The 15,687-nt window shown below is 43.1% G+C and overlaps 1 protein-coding gene across 1 annotated transcript in view; it reads right to left on the reverse strand.

Moving 5' to 3' along the window:
* The window catches only part of LOC114363327 (uncharacterized), a 44,413-nt gene extending 33,553 nt beyond the window's left edge, over positions 1 to 10,860 (reverse strand). Inside the window, exons 1-12 of the mRNA XM_028319016.1 lie at positions 10,746 to 10,860; positions 9,868 to 10,005; positions 9,029 to 9,152; positions 8,656 to 8,783; positions 7,483 to 8,579; positions 6,931 to 7,154; positions 6,158 to 6,334; positions 4,809 to 4,963; positions 3,970 to 4,137; positions 2,726 to 2,980; positions 1,984 to 2,111; positions 1,390 to 1,525 (exon numbers count right to left, since the gene is read on the reverse strand). Coding sequence (XP_028174817.1) covers positions 1,390 to 1,525; positions 1,984 to 2,111; positions 2,726 to 2,980; positions 3,970 to 4,137; positions 4,809 to 4,963; positions 6,158 to 6,334; positions 6,931 to 7,154; positions 7,483 to 8,579; positions 8,656 to 8,783; positions 9,029 to 9,152; positions 9,868 to 10,005; positions 10,746 to 10,841 — 2,826 coding nt within the window. The 5' untranslated portion in view covers positions 10,842 to 10,860. The remainder of the gene's footprint in view (positions 1 to 1,389; positions 1,526 to 1,983; positions 2,112 to 2,725; positions 2,981 to 3,969; positions 4,138 to 4,808; positions 4,964 to 6,157; positions 6,335 to 6,930; positions 7,155 to 7,482; positions 8,580 to 8,655; positions 8,784 to 9,028; positions 9,153 to 9,867; positions 10,006 to 10,745) is intronic.
* Positions 10,861 to 15,687: the final 4,827 nt, after the last annotated feature.

Raw genomic sequence — 15,687 nt, forward strand, 5'->3', positions numbered from 1 at the left:
TTTGAGTCTCTACAATATTTCATTTTATGCAAATTGATTTAACATTGTATGTTCTCAGCCGCAATAGTTTATTTCCTGCAGTCTCGCCTGGTAGACCAAAAAAGCGGTTATGGGTTCGATCCCGCTAGATACAATTAGGTATATTAAATTTGTGATAAGCACAAGCATTCACACAGTATTATTTGAAGCTCATGGGGCTATTTTGGCAGTAGTTGGAAAAATGAAAATAAATTTTATTTAACTAGATGATGCTATAGGTGACTGATACACTGCTCGGTTACTCAGCTAGACTTTATGTTGCAATATAAAAAATGCCTAACTAAAGCATATCTTTAACGCATCCAATTAACATAATAAATCCATTAGAATAGATAGTTCATCCATAATTTAAGCTTTATCGACTATTGAAATCTGCTATAAAATTCAAGGAAGTGTACAAAACCTGATTTCTTATTGTATGTTAATAAAAGTATCATAAGGAATATAGTTATAACAAAATTGTTTTTAATATCCGTGGCAGACATGATCTACGTTTGAAAAAGTTGAAATGTTGGTTTTATTTTTGTGTTTAAAGTAGACTCTGTTAGACTTTAGATCTAGCTAACTTTTGCAATAAAATAGTGAAGTTGTAAGCAGAAATATAGCGTCAGCGGTATATAATGAGACATTTAATCGATTTTACGCGATAAGCCCATACATTCGACGTCTAAAATCATCGATAAGATTGTATCATAGCGCGTATCCTAGAGTCTTCCAGTGACTTTTTCCACTTTTAACTTGGTCCCAGTCACTGAAAGGAAAAGTATTTAAAAATTCAAACCAGCGACTTGGCCCGTGGACCAAGTTAAAAGTGGATCAAGTCACTGAGACTCCCTAGCCCGGCTCACGTCAAACTTAAAACTTTATTATTTTAAAATAGTCCAGGAGCATTACCTATAATTGCTTAAGATTGTAATTGATACCATGCATGTAACCAATTTAACATAACAACATATGCACTGCACTTACACTCAAACACGTGAATATTTTTTTTATCCCCAACGGGGAAGCTCTTGACCTCTATCCCACCTGATGGTAAGTGATGAATCAGGCCGAAGGTGGAAGCGAGCTACACCCGGAAATCTCAACTACAGAGGAACTGGCTATCTTACCTCTAACTGCCGGAACACAACACTGCTGTTAACATTGTTGTTAAAGCCTGGTCCGTGAGCACGTAGAATTTTGTCCAATGACCCCAAGCTACCCATCCTTATCGCTCGCGCGTAATTATATTGCTGTCGCGACTGTGCGACACGCGCCCGCAGTGAGTGTGCGAGCTCAGCTACGTGCTCACGGACCAGGCTTTAATTGTATCATTCTGTGTGATAAACTAAAATATTCAGTACTCACGCTAACGGGCTCGACGCGTGCGGGCAGCGCTCGCGCCAGCTCGGGCGAGGCGGAGCGCTCGCGCTCTCGCATCTCGCTGGCGAGAGCGGCGCGCGCGGCGCGGGCCGCCGCCTCCAGGCAGCCGCTCGACTTGCTCCTGAGAGGGAAATAACAGCTTGGATGAAGTGTTCTCCTGCTTTGCCTTACGGTAAGTGGATTTTGAAGATGAACATCAATAAAAGTTTTACGCGATTTTTGTAGCGAAATGGTAAAAATAGAAGAAACTATATTGCCTCAACCATTAAATCATCGCAGAGCTCTCCCGCCTTATTTGTTCACCCTTGCTAGCTATGCTTTTGAAATCTTCGGTTTATCGAAAAGGTGAGCGTTCTGGCAACATTTGCCGAGAAGTGGTTTCTATTGAAGAATTCACCTTTCGTAGATTTATCTGACAGATGGCCACTCTTCACTTCAGCTGCAATTTTTTGGACTATATCAATTAATTGGGATTTCTCCCAAATGTTTACAAGATGGCTTTACGAGCTTCCTATTATGTGGGTGGCTAGGTACAGCATGTGGCATGCTATGTGACAGGCAAAAGAATATGAGGCTCACCTGACAGGCCGGTCGATGGCGAGCATGGAGAGCGGCTGGTCGGGCGCGGCGGGCGCGGGCGGCAGGTACATCACGTGGCCGCCCCACGACAGGTACGAGTTGCTGGGCCGCCACGCCGCCATGTCGTCCTGGGTAATATAGCGATATTAGGAAAAACCATCCTAGACAGCATCTCACTTGACATCAGGTGCGATTGCGGTCAAATACCTGCCTTGTTCTCCATAAAAAATAGAAAAAAAAACAATGTTAGAACAAAATCATCATTATCATCATTTCAAGAAGGACGTCCACTGCTGAACATAGGCCTCTACCAATGATTTCAACATCGCCCAGATGGTAGTACCACCATGTATGTGGTTGGACGTAGCACGCTGCGTTACGTCGAACAAAATAACTGTCTATAGTTAAAATAAAATCCGCAAAGATATCAACTAAGTACCTGTTGGACGAAATGGCATTATCAGGGTATTAAAAAATAGAGATAAGTATGGCCATTATAAATGACATCATCCTCGGATATAATACCTAACATTGTGAGTGAGTATCGCAGTAATTAATAAACATCAGTATGATGTTCAGGCACAATTTTTATTATTTTGTGGTCAACTTTTTGCGAATATTGACTTCTATTTATAATGCTAATACTCGTATTTATTGATTAATTATTTGCTTTTAAGTAGTATAGTCAAAAAATTTATATACTTAATCATTTGAGTCTCGTGCAACTAAAATAAATCTTTACCTTCTCGGAAGGTGCAATTGATTCTTCTTTAATGTCTTCCTCAGTAGAACCCTTAGCCCTTGGCTGCTGGAACAGCAGTGGATTACTCAGCGAGTTCGGCGCTGACTTCGTCAAGAACCAGTTTTGTTCAGGCTCCTGAAGCATCGGCTCGTGCTCCAGGTCGAACCTTCGGGAGCCCAAGGCCGCGCCCAAAGCTCCCGACACCGACTTCCGCAGCTTCTGAAGGCTGTTGAAGCCTTGCTGCAAGGGCTTGCCCTGAAAGCATTCGTAGAAGCACGACATCCCTTTAAACTATGGGGGGCTCGAGCTGTTCTTATAGGGAGCTGACGAGGAATAAAGGTCTGTTATGGTAAGGATAGAGAAAATCATGGATTGAATAAAATAAAAAAATAGCAAGAAAATACAGGTAAATAAGTTTGAGTAACGTGATGAATTGAAATTGGATTGAATAGTAGTAAAACGGGGGAGAATGAGATGCAAGCCAAGATTTTTCCGCATTGTGGGTAAAATTGGAAATTCTTCTGATCAAAATTGCGAAGTCTTAACAGTAATGAATAGGAAAGGAAAAGATACCTTGATATACGTATAGGCAGAGGTATTAAAACGAAATTATAAAGCATCATAATAAAGGAATATGCTTACAGATACAGAATATAGAACCAAAAGCAAAGCACCACCAAGCCAATAAGTGAGTATGTAATAAAAGTGCTTAACAGCAGGTTTGTTAGTTGAAATTGAACAAAATAGTATGTTAAAAGGTTAGTAGAAATGACACCTTTACTCCTCCTCAGCTACGGTATGATCGGGAGGTTAGGTGAGTAGTTTGTTAGATATTAGTTACCGCGATGAGTTTCTTAACCGACACAAACCAACCAATATTATTACTATTTCGAAACCACTGATTTTGGGATAAATACCTGTTAGATGGTGATCAACAAACAGAAGTAAACTTTAATTTTTGCAACTTCTATTACAGAGCTAATAGTCAATGACGATGTTAAAATACGCGAAACTTTTCCACCAAAAATCGAATGGCGCAAGTACATGCGGAAAATTGACCGAGACGAAGCGCTAGATCGCACACTGAAGTATGAACGACGCACGGGTAGAGGAAGGATAAAGTAACAAAGATGGTGTTCACACACGTCTCGGCCTATTTCTCGCTCTTGCGCCATAACAGGTGCAACCCCAAAAGCAGTTCAAACCAGTCCCCTAACGTCCCGACAGGTGCTGACTGTTCTCACCCTGTCCTGTCCGTCCCGGGGCAGGGAGAGGCTGAAGGGCTGCGCGCCGGGGCTGTAGGTGGCCACGCGGGGCCCGCCCACGTGCAGCGCAACGCCGCCCGCCCCGTCCGAACTGCTGTCGCCCAGGTCTTGTTGGGGCGTCCATGCAGCGGGAGATGACTCCTGGGTCTGACAGGTTTGGATATTTTAAATACAGAATTTTAGCAATTTGTGTTCATTTATGCAGGACAATTAATCTATTTATAATACAATTAAGGTTGCATTTTTTTTTTAATAATTCATCACTACATAGCAAAGAAAGTCACTTTCCGCTGTCTGTCCCCATGTATGCTTAGATCTTTAAAACTACTCAATGGATTTTGTTGCGGTTTTTTTAATAGATAGAGTGATTCAAGAGGAAGGTTTGTATGTAGCACTCGTGCGAAGCTAGGGCGGGTCACTAGTTTAAACTAAGCTAAATAGAGTGGTTCAAAGGACGACGAAGTTCAAACTAACAATCTTTGAATTGGCAGTAATCCGACACTCATACTCGTATATTATACTGTTGGGGACAATAGTTGCCTCATATTATAGGAACATTGATTGTGTAGGTTGATACAAGAACAACCTTCCTGCATTTCGTTTACGTAATTCGAAGTAAATAGGTAATTTTAATCATTTATTCCACTTTGATCATCTGGATTTGATCACCCAAGTGATCAAAGTGGACTCCAGGCAACACTTTGGTGTCCTTTGATCATCCCTGGTTATGAATTCCACTTGAATCACCTAGGTGATCTTATCCATAGGTGATCTATTCGGATCTGAATTTAGAAGATGTTAGTGGCACCAGAACTCACGTGATGTCTTGGCGAGTCGACGCGATGGTCGCTGTGCGCGTGGTCGCCCGAGATACCGGAGTCGCCCGACTTGTCGGCCGACTGCTCCGATCGCGGCGATGATTCCGCTGATATGTCCGCTGACATCTTGGTTTCCACCGCCAGTGGCTGCGTTTCTGGGTCAAATATAAAATTCAATCAATATTATGGATATCATCCCTACATTGTCGACATTCGACTAGCTCGCATTAAAAGTTTCGATAACTCTTTTATAATGCGAACAGCTAGGAACTGGAATTCGCTGCCTGCTGCTGTCTTTCCCAAACACTATAATCCGGGCTTTTTTAAGGCGAGAGTGAAAGGCACTTACAGGGCAGATATGTACCATCCTAGACTGCATCTCACGTAACACAAGGTGCGATTGCGGTCAAATCCTGCACTCACCGGAAGCCAGGTGCGCGTCGAGCGAGGCGAGCTGCCTCCAGGCGGCCGCGGGCGAGAAGCGCGGCATGGACGGCTGCTTCTTGGGCAGCGTGGGCCGCAGCCGCAGCGCGATGCCCAGCGAGCCAGGAGCCCGAGCCCCGTCCTGCACTCACCGGAAGCCAGGTGCGCGTCGAGCGAGGCGAGCTGCCTCTAGGCGGCCGCGGGCGAGAAGCTGACCGTGGGAGAGCCACGCTTCGGCATGAATGGGCCGGCTCGACCGGAGTGATACCACGGCCTCACAGAAACTTCGCCGAGTGAGTGAGGGTACCGGAGGCCCAATTGGGGGGAAAGGGATTTAAAAGGTTGGCAGCGCACTTGTGACTTCACTGATGTTGCGGGTGTACATGGACGACGGCAATTGCTTACCATCAGGTGATCCGTCTGCTCGTTTACCTCTTGTCACATAAAAAAAAAAGCGCGGCATGGAGGGCTGCATCTTGGGCAGCGTGGGCCGCAGCCGCAGCGCGATGCCCAGCGAGCCCGGAGCCCGAGCTGCCCCGTCCTGCACTCACCAGAAGCCAGGTGCGCGTCGAGCGAGGCGAGCTGCCTCCAGGCGGCCGCGGGCGAGAAGCTTTCTTGGGCAGCGGGTTGCGGTGCCCAGCGAGCCAGGAGCCCGAGCCCCGTCCTACACTCACCAGAAGCCAGGTGCGTGCGGTCAAGCGAGGCGAGCTGCCTCCAGGCGGCCGCGGGCGAGAAGCTTTCTTGGGCAGCGGGTTGCGGTGCCCAGCGAGCCAGGAGCCCGAGCCCCGTCCTACACTCACCAGAAGCCAGGTGCGTGCGGTCAAGCGAGGCGAGCTGCCTCCAGGCGGCCGCGGGCGAGAAGCTTTCTTGGGCAGCGGGTTGCGGTGCCCAGCGAGCCAGGAGCCCGAGCCCCGTCCTACACTCACCAGAAGCCAGGTGCGCGTCGAGCGAGGCGAGCTGCCTCCAGGCGGCCGCGGGCGAGAAGCGCGGCATGGAGGGCTGCTTCTTGGGCAGCGTGGGCCGCAGCCGCAGCGCGATGCCCAGCGAGCCCTCGGAGCCCGAGCCCTCAGACCCGTCTGAGGATAGCGCCGATTCTGATGATACTGCAAAAAATAATTATGATTCGAAACACTTTAATGGCTTTTGAGGTGTTACTTTTATGTTACAAATTATTGGGTTTTTTCCAGAGTTTTTGACGGTCTACTAATGAAGGCGTAGCAGTAGCAGTGGACAGGCCTTCCACTAGGTGGAACGACGATCTGGTGAAAGTCGCTGGAAGTACTTTGAAGGGGGCAGTGCTGGACCGGTCGTTGTGGAAATTCTTTGAGGAGTCCTTTGTCAGGCAGTGGACGTCATTTGGCTGAAATGATGTTGCTGATATTTCTGCCATTACCTAGCTACTCTTATGATATTTACTTGAATCATGATCAGAGTTACATTTGCACCCAGTGGCGTAACTATACCATCCGAGGCCCGTGGCAAATTCTACATATACATGGGGCACTTGGCGTGTCTAGATAATACGCCAAGAAAAATAAAATAACTCTAGGGTTATTGGGGAGTGAGATTAGGGTCTCGGGCTGGGGGGCCCCTTAGGTCGGGGGCCCGTGGCATTTTGCCAGCCCTGCCACCCTATAGTTACGTTACGCCGCTGTTTGAACCGTAGCTTTGATTCATATCAGTTACCAAAATGACTCACAGTTCTTAGTCTTGCAGTCCTCCTTCAGCTTGGCGTTGAACTTGTCGAACTCGGCGTCTTCGTCGTGGTAACCGAGCAGCTTCTTCTCTATGAGGTGGAAGTTGCTGATCTCCTCGATGATAGGGCTGCCGAGCCCGGGGAAATCCTTCAGGTGGTCGCGCGGCGCCGTCTGCTTGCTCTCGATCATGCCGAAGTAGAATTGCTTTGATGGCGCTGATTTTTGTCTGCAAGAATATTTTTTTATTTGTTAAATAGGTATAGACTAAGATGCATAAGATGCAGGCGCTGGATGCAGGCCGCTACCAACCGTGCGATGTGGAAGTCATTGGGGGAGGCCTATGTTCAGCAGTGGACGTCCTGTGGCTGAAATGATGATGATGATGATGATGAAAATGCATCAAGTTAACTTATGGCGCCTTATGAACTTCTAAAAGTTCTGGAAGTCGAGACGCATTAAAGCTGTAACGTTATCACACTTTTGGATAGGGGCAGAAGTACACTTCTGAAGAGTTAGTACAAAATTCTTGAAGCATTATTGCAAGATTTACTCACTTTTCTGGTGCAGTTTGGCTAGTCGCAATATCCTTTTTCCTAGTCGGCGAATGTTCAGGTGTAGATTCTTTGCCAGAAGCTTGTCCCCTGTCCGGTATCGTCCGGCCATTCTCTTTGCCGGTAAACTTTGATTTACTAACTATTGCATTACTCTTCGCATTAGGAGTAGTTTTCTGTGGGATGGCTGTCTTAGGTTTGACTTCATTCGTTCGGGCCAGAGGCCGTCTGCTGATTGCTGATTTTGTTTCTGGTTTGATAACATTGCTCGGTTTAAGACTAGACTCTTTGACTTTGCTCTGGACTGCTAATTTCGTTGGGTTTGGTTTCTGCGCGCTCGGTTTATCGTTTTGACTAGTTTTGTTTTCACTAATATTAATTTTACCGCCTAATTCGTTTCTTATCCTACTTGTTGCCTTTTTAAGTTCAGCTTGGAATTCATCTTTTTCTTCATTATTCTTCATTAATAGTGAAGGAAGAGATTTTCTCAAAGGCTTGTTGTCCGCTAACGGGCTGAGATGACTTCCTTTCAGTTGCTCGCCTATGGCTTTGATTCTGTTTTCATGTATGGCTCTGGGAGACTCGCTCTCTTTCTCACTCACGTGTAAAGTGTTGTCGAATGTCTTTTCTCTCCTCAGTGAGGGCTGCTCACTGTCTTCCTTCTTGAATCTTTCGGAATATCTGAAATTCCTGTTTAGAAGTGGTGTCTTCCACGCCTCACTCTGCTCATTTGTCTTGGATGTTTTCGCTCTACACCCGCTGACTCTATCTGTCCTTGTTTTTCTGTAGTCTTGTTTCGTTTGCAATATTCGTTCCTCTCTTTTCAGAGACGCGGAACTCTGCACCATATCCTTGTTGTCCGGGTACTTGTAATGCTGCTCTTTGTCTTTGCACGGCGATCTGTATCTTCTTTCAAAGGTTTGGTTCTCATTATAGTCTAGCGATCTGTACTCTGTACTACTAGTTCTGAAGGCTGGTTTACTATCTAAGTGTCCGTTCAGTTTTTTGGTTTCGTTTCTAGTTTTGAAAAGCCTTAGTTTCCTTTGGGGTTCTGCTCTCGCGTTCCCTTCGCTGGAATCTGGCGATGAACCCTCGCAGTTCTGAAATAAACAACAATCGTGTCAATATTATTGGGTTTTAGATAGTTGTTTAAATAGTTGTTATTAGAATACTTACATCATGGGTAGGAGGAGGTGGTGCTCGATATTTTTTTCTGAAATGTTTATTACATTTGGGCTTTTGCTGTTCTTCTTCGATTCGCAGATCAGGTTCTGATCCAAACCTTTTATTTAAACTACTGCTACCTGAAAAAGAAAGGTGTCTCTTCTGATTACGACTGTATAACGATCTTTGTAAGTACAGGCACACAGGGAAGTCTTAGGGCCTTAACACACTGGCGGTTTACAAGCGCTTTCAAAGCGTAGCGGCGACGCAGCGAACACGTCGCGTCTCGCGACTTCTTCGCCTCGGAAAATTGTCCAGTGTGGCAGCTCACTTAGCATACTAAACAAGAAGAGTCTAAGAAGGTGGTGAGCAATAATGCACTTACTGTCGTTGTGCCTGAGGTCGAGGTTGGTGTGCGAGCGGTGCAGCGGGTCGCGCTCGCGGGCGCGCTGCTCGCTGGCCTCGCCCGGCGCGCCCGCCGACCGGGAGCGGTACATTATGTTGGAGTGCTGGAAAAAAAGAAGTATACAAACTAAAACCTTGTTTTTATAGAATGAGTGCTTAGGCCCTATAACTGCTCTATTTTTCTATTCTAATAAAAACGTTTCTGTGATCCAGTGTTTAGAGAGGTGCACTCTCTAGATTGTGATGTTCTGAGTGAGATTCCCTGAGCCCTGGAGGCATCTTGCAGCGTGGAGATGGGGCGGTATCGCTACAGGAGTAGCAGTGGTGGGATTTAATACAGGTCACTTTTTCTTGTCGTGTCGACAACAAACCTATACAGTGTCAGCCCAAAACTCCGCTACATGAGTGGCGTTGTCAGTAACATTCATTAAATCTTGCAGTTGTTTGAGCACGCAGGGCACGACATAATGTGCTTCATCGACTGTCTAATAAAACCTAAGCTTATTATCGCTAACTTAAGGTCACAGGTTGTGTGTCTTGGGCAGTTGTACCTGATCCTAGCTACACAGGGGTATCAGTGGTGGTATTACACAGACGAAGTGTTACATGGTTTACCGACCACATTTCCATGGGGGAGCCTGGAGGCATCTTGTAGCGTGGAGGTGGAGCGGCGTCGTTACTACCACAGGAGTAACAGCAGTGGAATTACAAACAGGTCACTGGTTGGGTGTCTTTGGCAGCTGTATCTCTAAGTTCCCCTGCTACTGTGTAGCAAGGATTCTTAAAATTACATTTAAGAAGTGATAAATGGTTACTGACCACATGTCCATGGGGGACCCTGGAGGTGTCGTGCAACGTGGAGGCGGGTCGGCGGCCGCTGATGGTGCCGCCGGACTGCAGGATGGCGCCGTTGTCGGTGCTGCGCAGGCGCGGCGACTCCGGCAGCGACGGCAGGACCTGGAAGCGGATGGTTGTTTTTAAAGAAAAGTGGTAAAGTTTACGTATATGTCAGAAACCATTTTGCATTGCATAGACGTTAAATTGAATAATTTTAGTCAGTCAAAAGTAGAAAATATTTCTTGAGTTATTTCGACCATTTATGCTCGTATTACTTGTGTAAGCTTAACTAAACAGCATGAGCAATAATGAGAGCCTTTAGAAACGTCGAGATGCAAAACAGATAAAAAATCTAGGATATATAATCTAAAAAATATTTTTTTCTTACAATTTTTCGAGATTCATGTACATAGGTACCTATTAATAAAGCTTTCTTGCAGTAGCAATAATTCGTTGGCATTGTCTACAGGTTTAAAGGAATAAAAAATTAAATGTAACTCTCATGGAACATAAGCTCCACACGTTGGCTAGGCTGGCACTGGTGGTCGATTCAGAAAGAGAAATACATTTAACATTTTACCAATTTGTTTTTGAACTTTACGTTTTAAGTAATAAAGTCGTGGTTACCTTGGGCGCGTGTCGCGGCGGATCGTGGGGCAGCGTGTGCGCACGGAACAGAAGCCACGTCAATTTCAACTTTACGCTGTAAGTAATAAAGTCGTGGTTACCTTGGGCGCGTGTCGCGGCGGCTTGTGGGGCAGCGTGTGCGCCGGCGCAGGCTGGCTGCCCACTTGGCCCATGCCGCTCACCAGGACACAGCATCTTGAACTTTATGCAGTAAGTAATAAGGTCGTGGTTACCTTGGGCGCGTGTCGCGGCGGCTCGTGGGGCAGCGTGTGTGCCCGGCGCGCGCGCTGTGTCGGCGCCGGCGCAGGCTGGCTGCCCGCCTGGCCCATGCCGCTCACCAGGACACAAGCATCTGGAAATAATAGTATGGTATTAATATATTACCTTCTACAAATGGTGGAGATATCACAAAAAGAGTTTTAAATTGGTTAAGGGTGAGTGAGGGGTGTCTAACCACAACATTATGTATAAGATCCAGACGAATAGGACCCAGGAGAGACAAAATATTTTAACTGAAAATAATAAGCACAGTTTTCGTGTCTCCTGCTTTTCTGGTACTTAAACGTTATGTGTAGGTGTACCTTTGATATTTCATCTATGAAAATCGGGTAGGTACCTACCTACTTCACATTTAACACCACTCGTGCAATCTTTGATTTCAAGCTGGTACGCAATCTTTGATAAAAACATTCTCAAATGGAATAGATACCTAATCAAGTTGTTTTTTTCACACGTGCTTTGAAATTATAGTTATTTAGGTTCTTTTAACAACACCCGTCACTTTGTTGAAGAGAAAATATAGACGCTGATTAACATGTAAGATATATAAGATATTAATAATAATTATCAATTTACACGACATTTTTTTTGGGGTTACGCTGACGGTCTACTTATTACACCGACCGCGGTCGCAAATCGACTGGAGCAGCGAGTATTTGGCGCCCCGTAATGTGAGGTAGAATTAAATAAATCTACCCTCATATTTTTTACTCGCAAAGTAAAAAACACCCGGCTATCAATCCAATATCAAAACATTCGTGTTTGAAATTATGATTACGTAAAAATCTCGTTTTGAGTGTAACGAGAGAAGAACGGAGACGGAGAGAAAACTAATTTATAGCATCTTCAAAGATGTTAAGATAAGCAACAAGGTATACAAAATATTTAGAAATCACTAAATGAGTGGTGATTAATATTAATGTTTCCTTAGGATCGACCATCTCCGGTAAAAGTCGTGTCCCGTCGTTAAAATCAATTTTAACGCGCGCCTGCGCACGTAACTCAATATTAATGGCCAAAGGACGAATTGTGGCGGGGCACATCAATTAATTTGTTTTTATAGCTGGTTATAAATATTCTGTGACCATATCTACGAGTAAGATAATAATTATGATGCTCTTTACACCACTTGAGAATATTAACCGATATCGTAGAATTAAGTATCACGGAATATAAAAATAAAACCTCTCTCGAGTCTTTCAGTCAGTTTTTGTCGCGTTTTCACGGAGCACAGATTACGAAAGAGTATAAGGACGTAATATAATGAATTGAACACTGACAGGCCAATTTTGTGTGATAATTATGTTACTGAAACGTAGGCGTGTTTCCGCGTAAATTATCTTAATAATTGAGACGAAAATAATGTGTATTATTAACACTTTACAAGTCTGTATTTTTACTCGTATTATTTTCGTAAAAACCGTTACTTACACATTTTTATCGAACATAGAACTTAATTAGCAGCCTGAAATAGTTGATTACATCATAACAATACAAATTACCTAAAGAAATGTCTAATAATAACAGATATGTTTAACGAGCGTCTAATTTATTTAATTGAAGCTCATATAAACGTCACGAAATCGGAGCAACATAACTCTTTAACGAGCCATTTCGTAATAATGTATCATTAACTGTCAAAAGTACAATTTATGCCCCGAGCCATCCTTGTTACACTGCCACTGCTCGCGACTATTAACCGTTGTGGTACATCTACAAGGAACCATTTTCTTGTAGAGCAAGTTATCGTTAACTTATCACTTTTTAGACTTTCAAAGCAACAACCGCGTACTGGAAAACGCAGCGTGGGACGTCCACCTACAAGGTGAACCGACGACATCGTAAAGGTAGCAGGGAAGCGCTGGACGCAGGCCGCTACCAATCGATCAACATGGAAAGCATTTGGGGGAGGCCTATGTTCAGCAGTGGACGTCCTATGGCTGAAATGATGATGATGATGATGAAAGCAACAACTTTCATAAAAAAAGTCATAAAACTCATTATATTTTTGCAAGTAGGCTTTCAACAGCACGTGTAAAAACACGACGCAGTATTAACCCTACCACTGTTTCGGGACAATAAATTAATGGACTAGTGCGGAGAAGAAGACAACAGTCTGAGATTAGAATACCATAAATTGAGACTTATAGCTCGTATTCACAAACGTGATTTAACACATTAGTAACATTAAGCAACATTCCGTAACAATATTACTGAAGGTTTTAAGTTAAAAAAAAAAATTTCTGACCCACTAAAAATATTTGGATGTCTTCAGTGTGGTTGCATCTTTACCAAACCCTTTTCTCTAATACTTATAACGATAAATACAAAAAACATCGTGTGAGGTTCATTCATTCGGCAATTTATACTTCCTAATAGTATTTTAGATTTATGGGAAAGAAAGCTGCGCGCGCGCCTAATGAGAGATTACAAATAACTACCAATATTTTGTCAGTTTGGGACAACGACCTCCCAAGGGCACGGGGTCAAGGTGAGTGTCAGGTGCGGTAACAAATTAGGCAATAAGACAGGTGAGATGGTACTCGTAGGTCATTTATTTTTGTTACAGAGTACCTATTTGTTATTAATGTTAGGTCATCAATAGTTCTACGGGTCTACTACGAAAAATACTACATTGTAGCATGCATGATGCGATATCTAAACAAAAGGTTACCTAAGTTACGTATCGTCGTTTAAGTTCTATCACCACCACGTAAGTAATTTTAGCCACTTTTCAGGAGATTGGACGAAACGACGCGTCTTTCGAGTCTCTTGCAAATGGCATCAAAATGTCAAATCTGTCTAAAAATGACTTACGTGGTGTTGAATCTTTTTTTTACGCATAACAAGGCAGGTGATGGACTTCTTGGCGGGAATCTGAAGCGTCATGTTAGCGGTTTTGTTTTATTTCCTCAAATTCGTGTTCGGGCGACTATTAATGTGTAATAATGGTGGATTATTAACCATTAAGTGTTCGTGAACGTGCATGAGTGTGGGCAAGTGAAGCAAAGCAGTGCATCGTGATTCTTCTGGTTCTCCCAAGTTGTCCATAGGAGGTCTCAGTAAAGCACCACAACTTTACTGAGACTCAAAGGGTGGGAAGGGGGTATCATCTATCATCCTTCATTATATCATTACTTGATCTCATTTTGTAACTCGTATCCGTATCACATAAATACTTGAAAAGGCACAAATAAAGTCGACCTCGACGTGTACCTATTTGCCAACATCATCAAAAAAGAAGAAGAACAAGGCAGGTATTTGGACGCAATCACACTTGGTGTTAAGTGAGATGCAGTCTAGGATGGTACATATCTGCCCATAAGTGCTTATTCACATACATTCTCTTCTTACACCACAACTTATCATTTTTTATGATTATGTTTAAACTATGTTTCTTTTTATTAATTTAAACGTATTCGTTTATTAAAACTTTACTACTTAGGTATTACTTCTACATTTACATTTAATAGCTAGATTGGCTTGTATGTGGTAGGACTAGCTAACACACGAGCTTGCCGACACTGCCAGCTTGTTTTACTCATGTTAGAGTACCTAAGTACATATGTTATAAATACAATAAAGCGTCATGTGTTCAGGGTTATATGTACAATATGACATAAATAACGTCCAATCTGTATAACAATATGTAGAACATAAATTACACTAGATAGCATATAAGTCACGATCTCGCCACACATTCAATTGTTATTGTTACATTATGTGCGTTAGTCGCATGGTTGTGATAAAACTGTAATGTTCATGTAATTTCTGACAACGAGTCGTAAACTCTTGCGCAGCGGCCTTGACACCGGCAGCGACCTCTAGAGGCTTAAGGCTTACAGAGTACCGCCTCCGTTATCTAGTGGCTAGCGAAGGTTTTTTCGATCCGGAAGTAATAGCAGTAATAGGTTCTATTCCCATGTGGTAACACTTAACCCTTCAAGTACCAGCGAATTGAGACACATTAGAAATTAATCGTTACCGCGGTCTATGCAACCACATAGGATTTGACTTATTTATTTATTCCAAAAACAAAAAATGTGGAGTGTTGAGTGTTAACCATGAGTTGCAAAAATATTTTCCATTAAGTAAAATTATTTTCCATTGACTACACTTTTTTCCACTGCATGTCTATGGCATTGTAAGTTACTCGTATAGAGACGTTTAGGTACATTAAAACGTATTTATAAATCACGTAACATAAAATGTAGAGAAGAACATCCGGAGTATGGACATACGGGCGCTTGTTACATAGAATTATAAGTAGTTAGCATTTAACGAATTATCTATTTTGTATTTCAGGGTTTTTTTTAGCTTTAAGTGTAAGTAATTTTTAACTTCTAGTCGCAAACATACGAAAACTATTATAAGTGGTAATTAATTCGCCTATTAAATAAGTATTAATAACATTTTATACAAAATATTATGTGCGTATATTTTCTATTTTAAACGTTAGTCATCCAAGCAAGCAAGATAATTATGTAAGTAACAATAATTGTCGATTAATGAAAAATACTGTTCAGGAATCGCACAAATCATAACCATTCTAGCACGTGAGCTGTTTTCTTTCTTTTTGAGTTAGACATTATAAAGTACGTTTTGTTACAGTATTGTAAGGAATATTTTTCTATTGTGTTACGATTGGTAATGCCTGCGTTCCCGCCCAGTGGGCATTGTTCGGGGTTCCGCTTCGGAACTTTATGTAAATCATTGCCCATTCATTAAACGTATGAATAATAATCAGGTACATTATTGATCTCAATCGATTTGATTACGCTATCATGTGAACGGGATGAAATAGCTGTGTTAAATTCCTAGAGCAAGACTAGCCTATTGATTCAAACGCATAATTAATTCTTTAGAGGTTTGTTTCCTAGTAATTTTATCACGACT

The sequence above is a fragment of the Ostrinia furnacalis genome, unplaced genomic scaffold (assembly GCF_004193835.3).
Source record: "Ostrinia furnacalis isolate ACB-3 unplaced genomic scaffold, ASM419383v2 OfSCF7060, whole genome shotgun sequence".
NCBI lineage: Eukaryota > Metazoa > Arthropoda > Insecta > Lepidoptera > Crambidae > Ostrinia > Ostrinia furnacalis.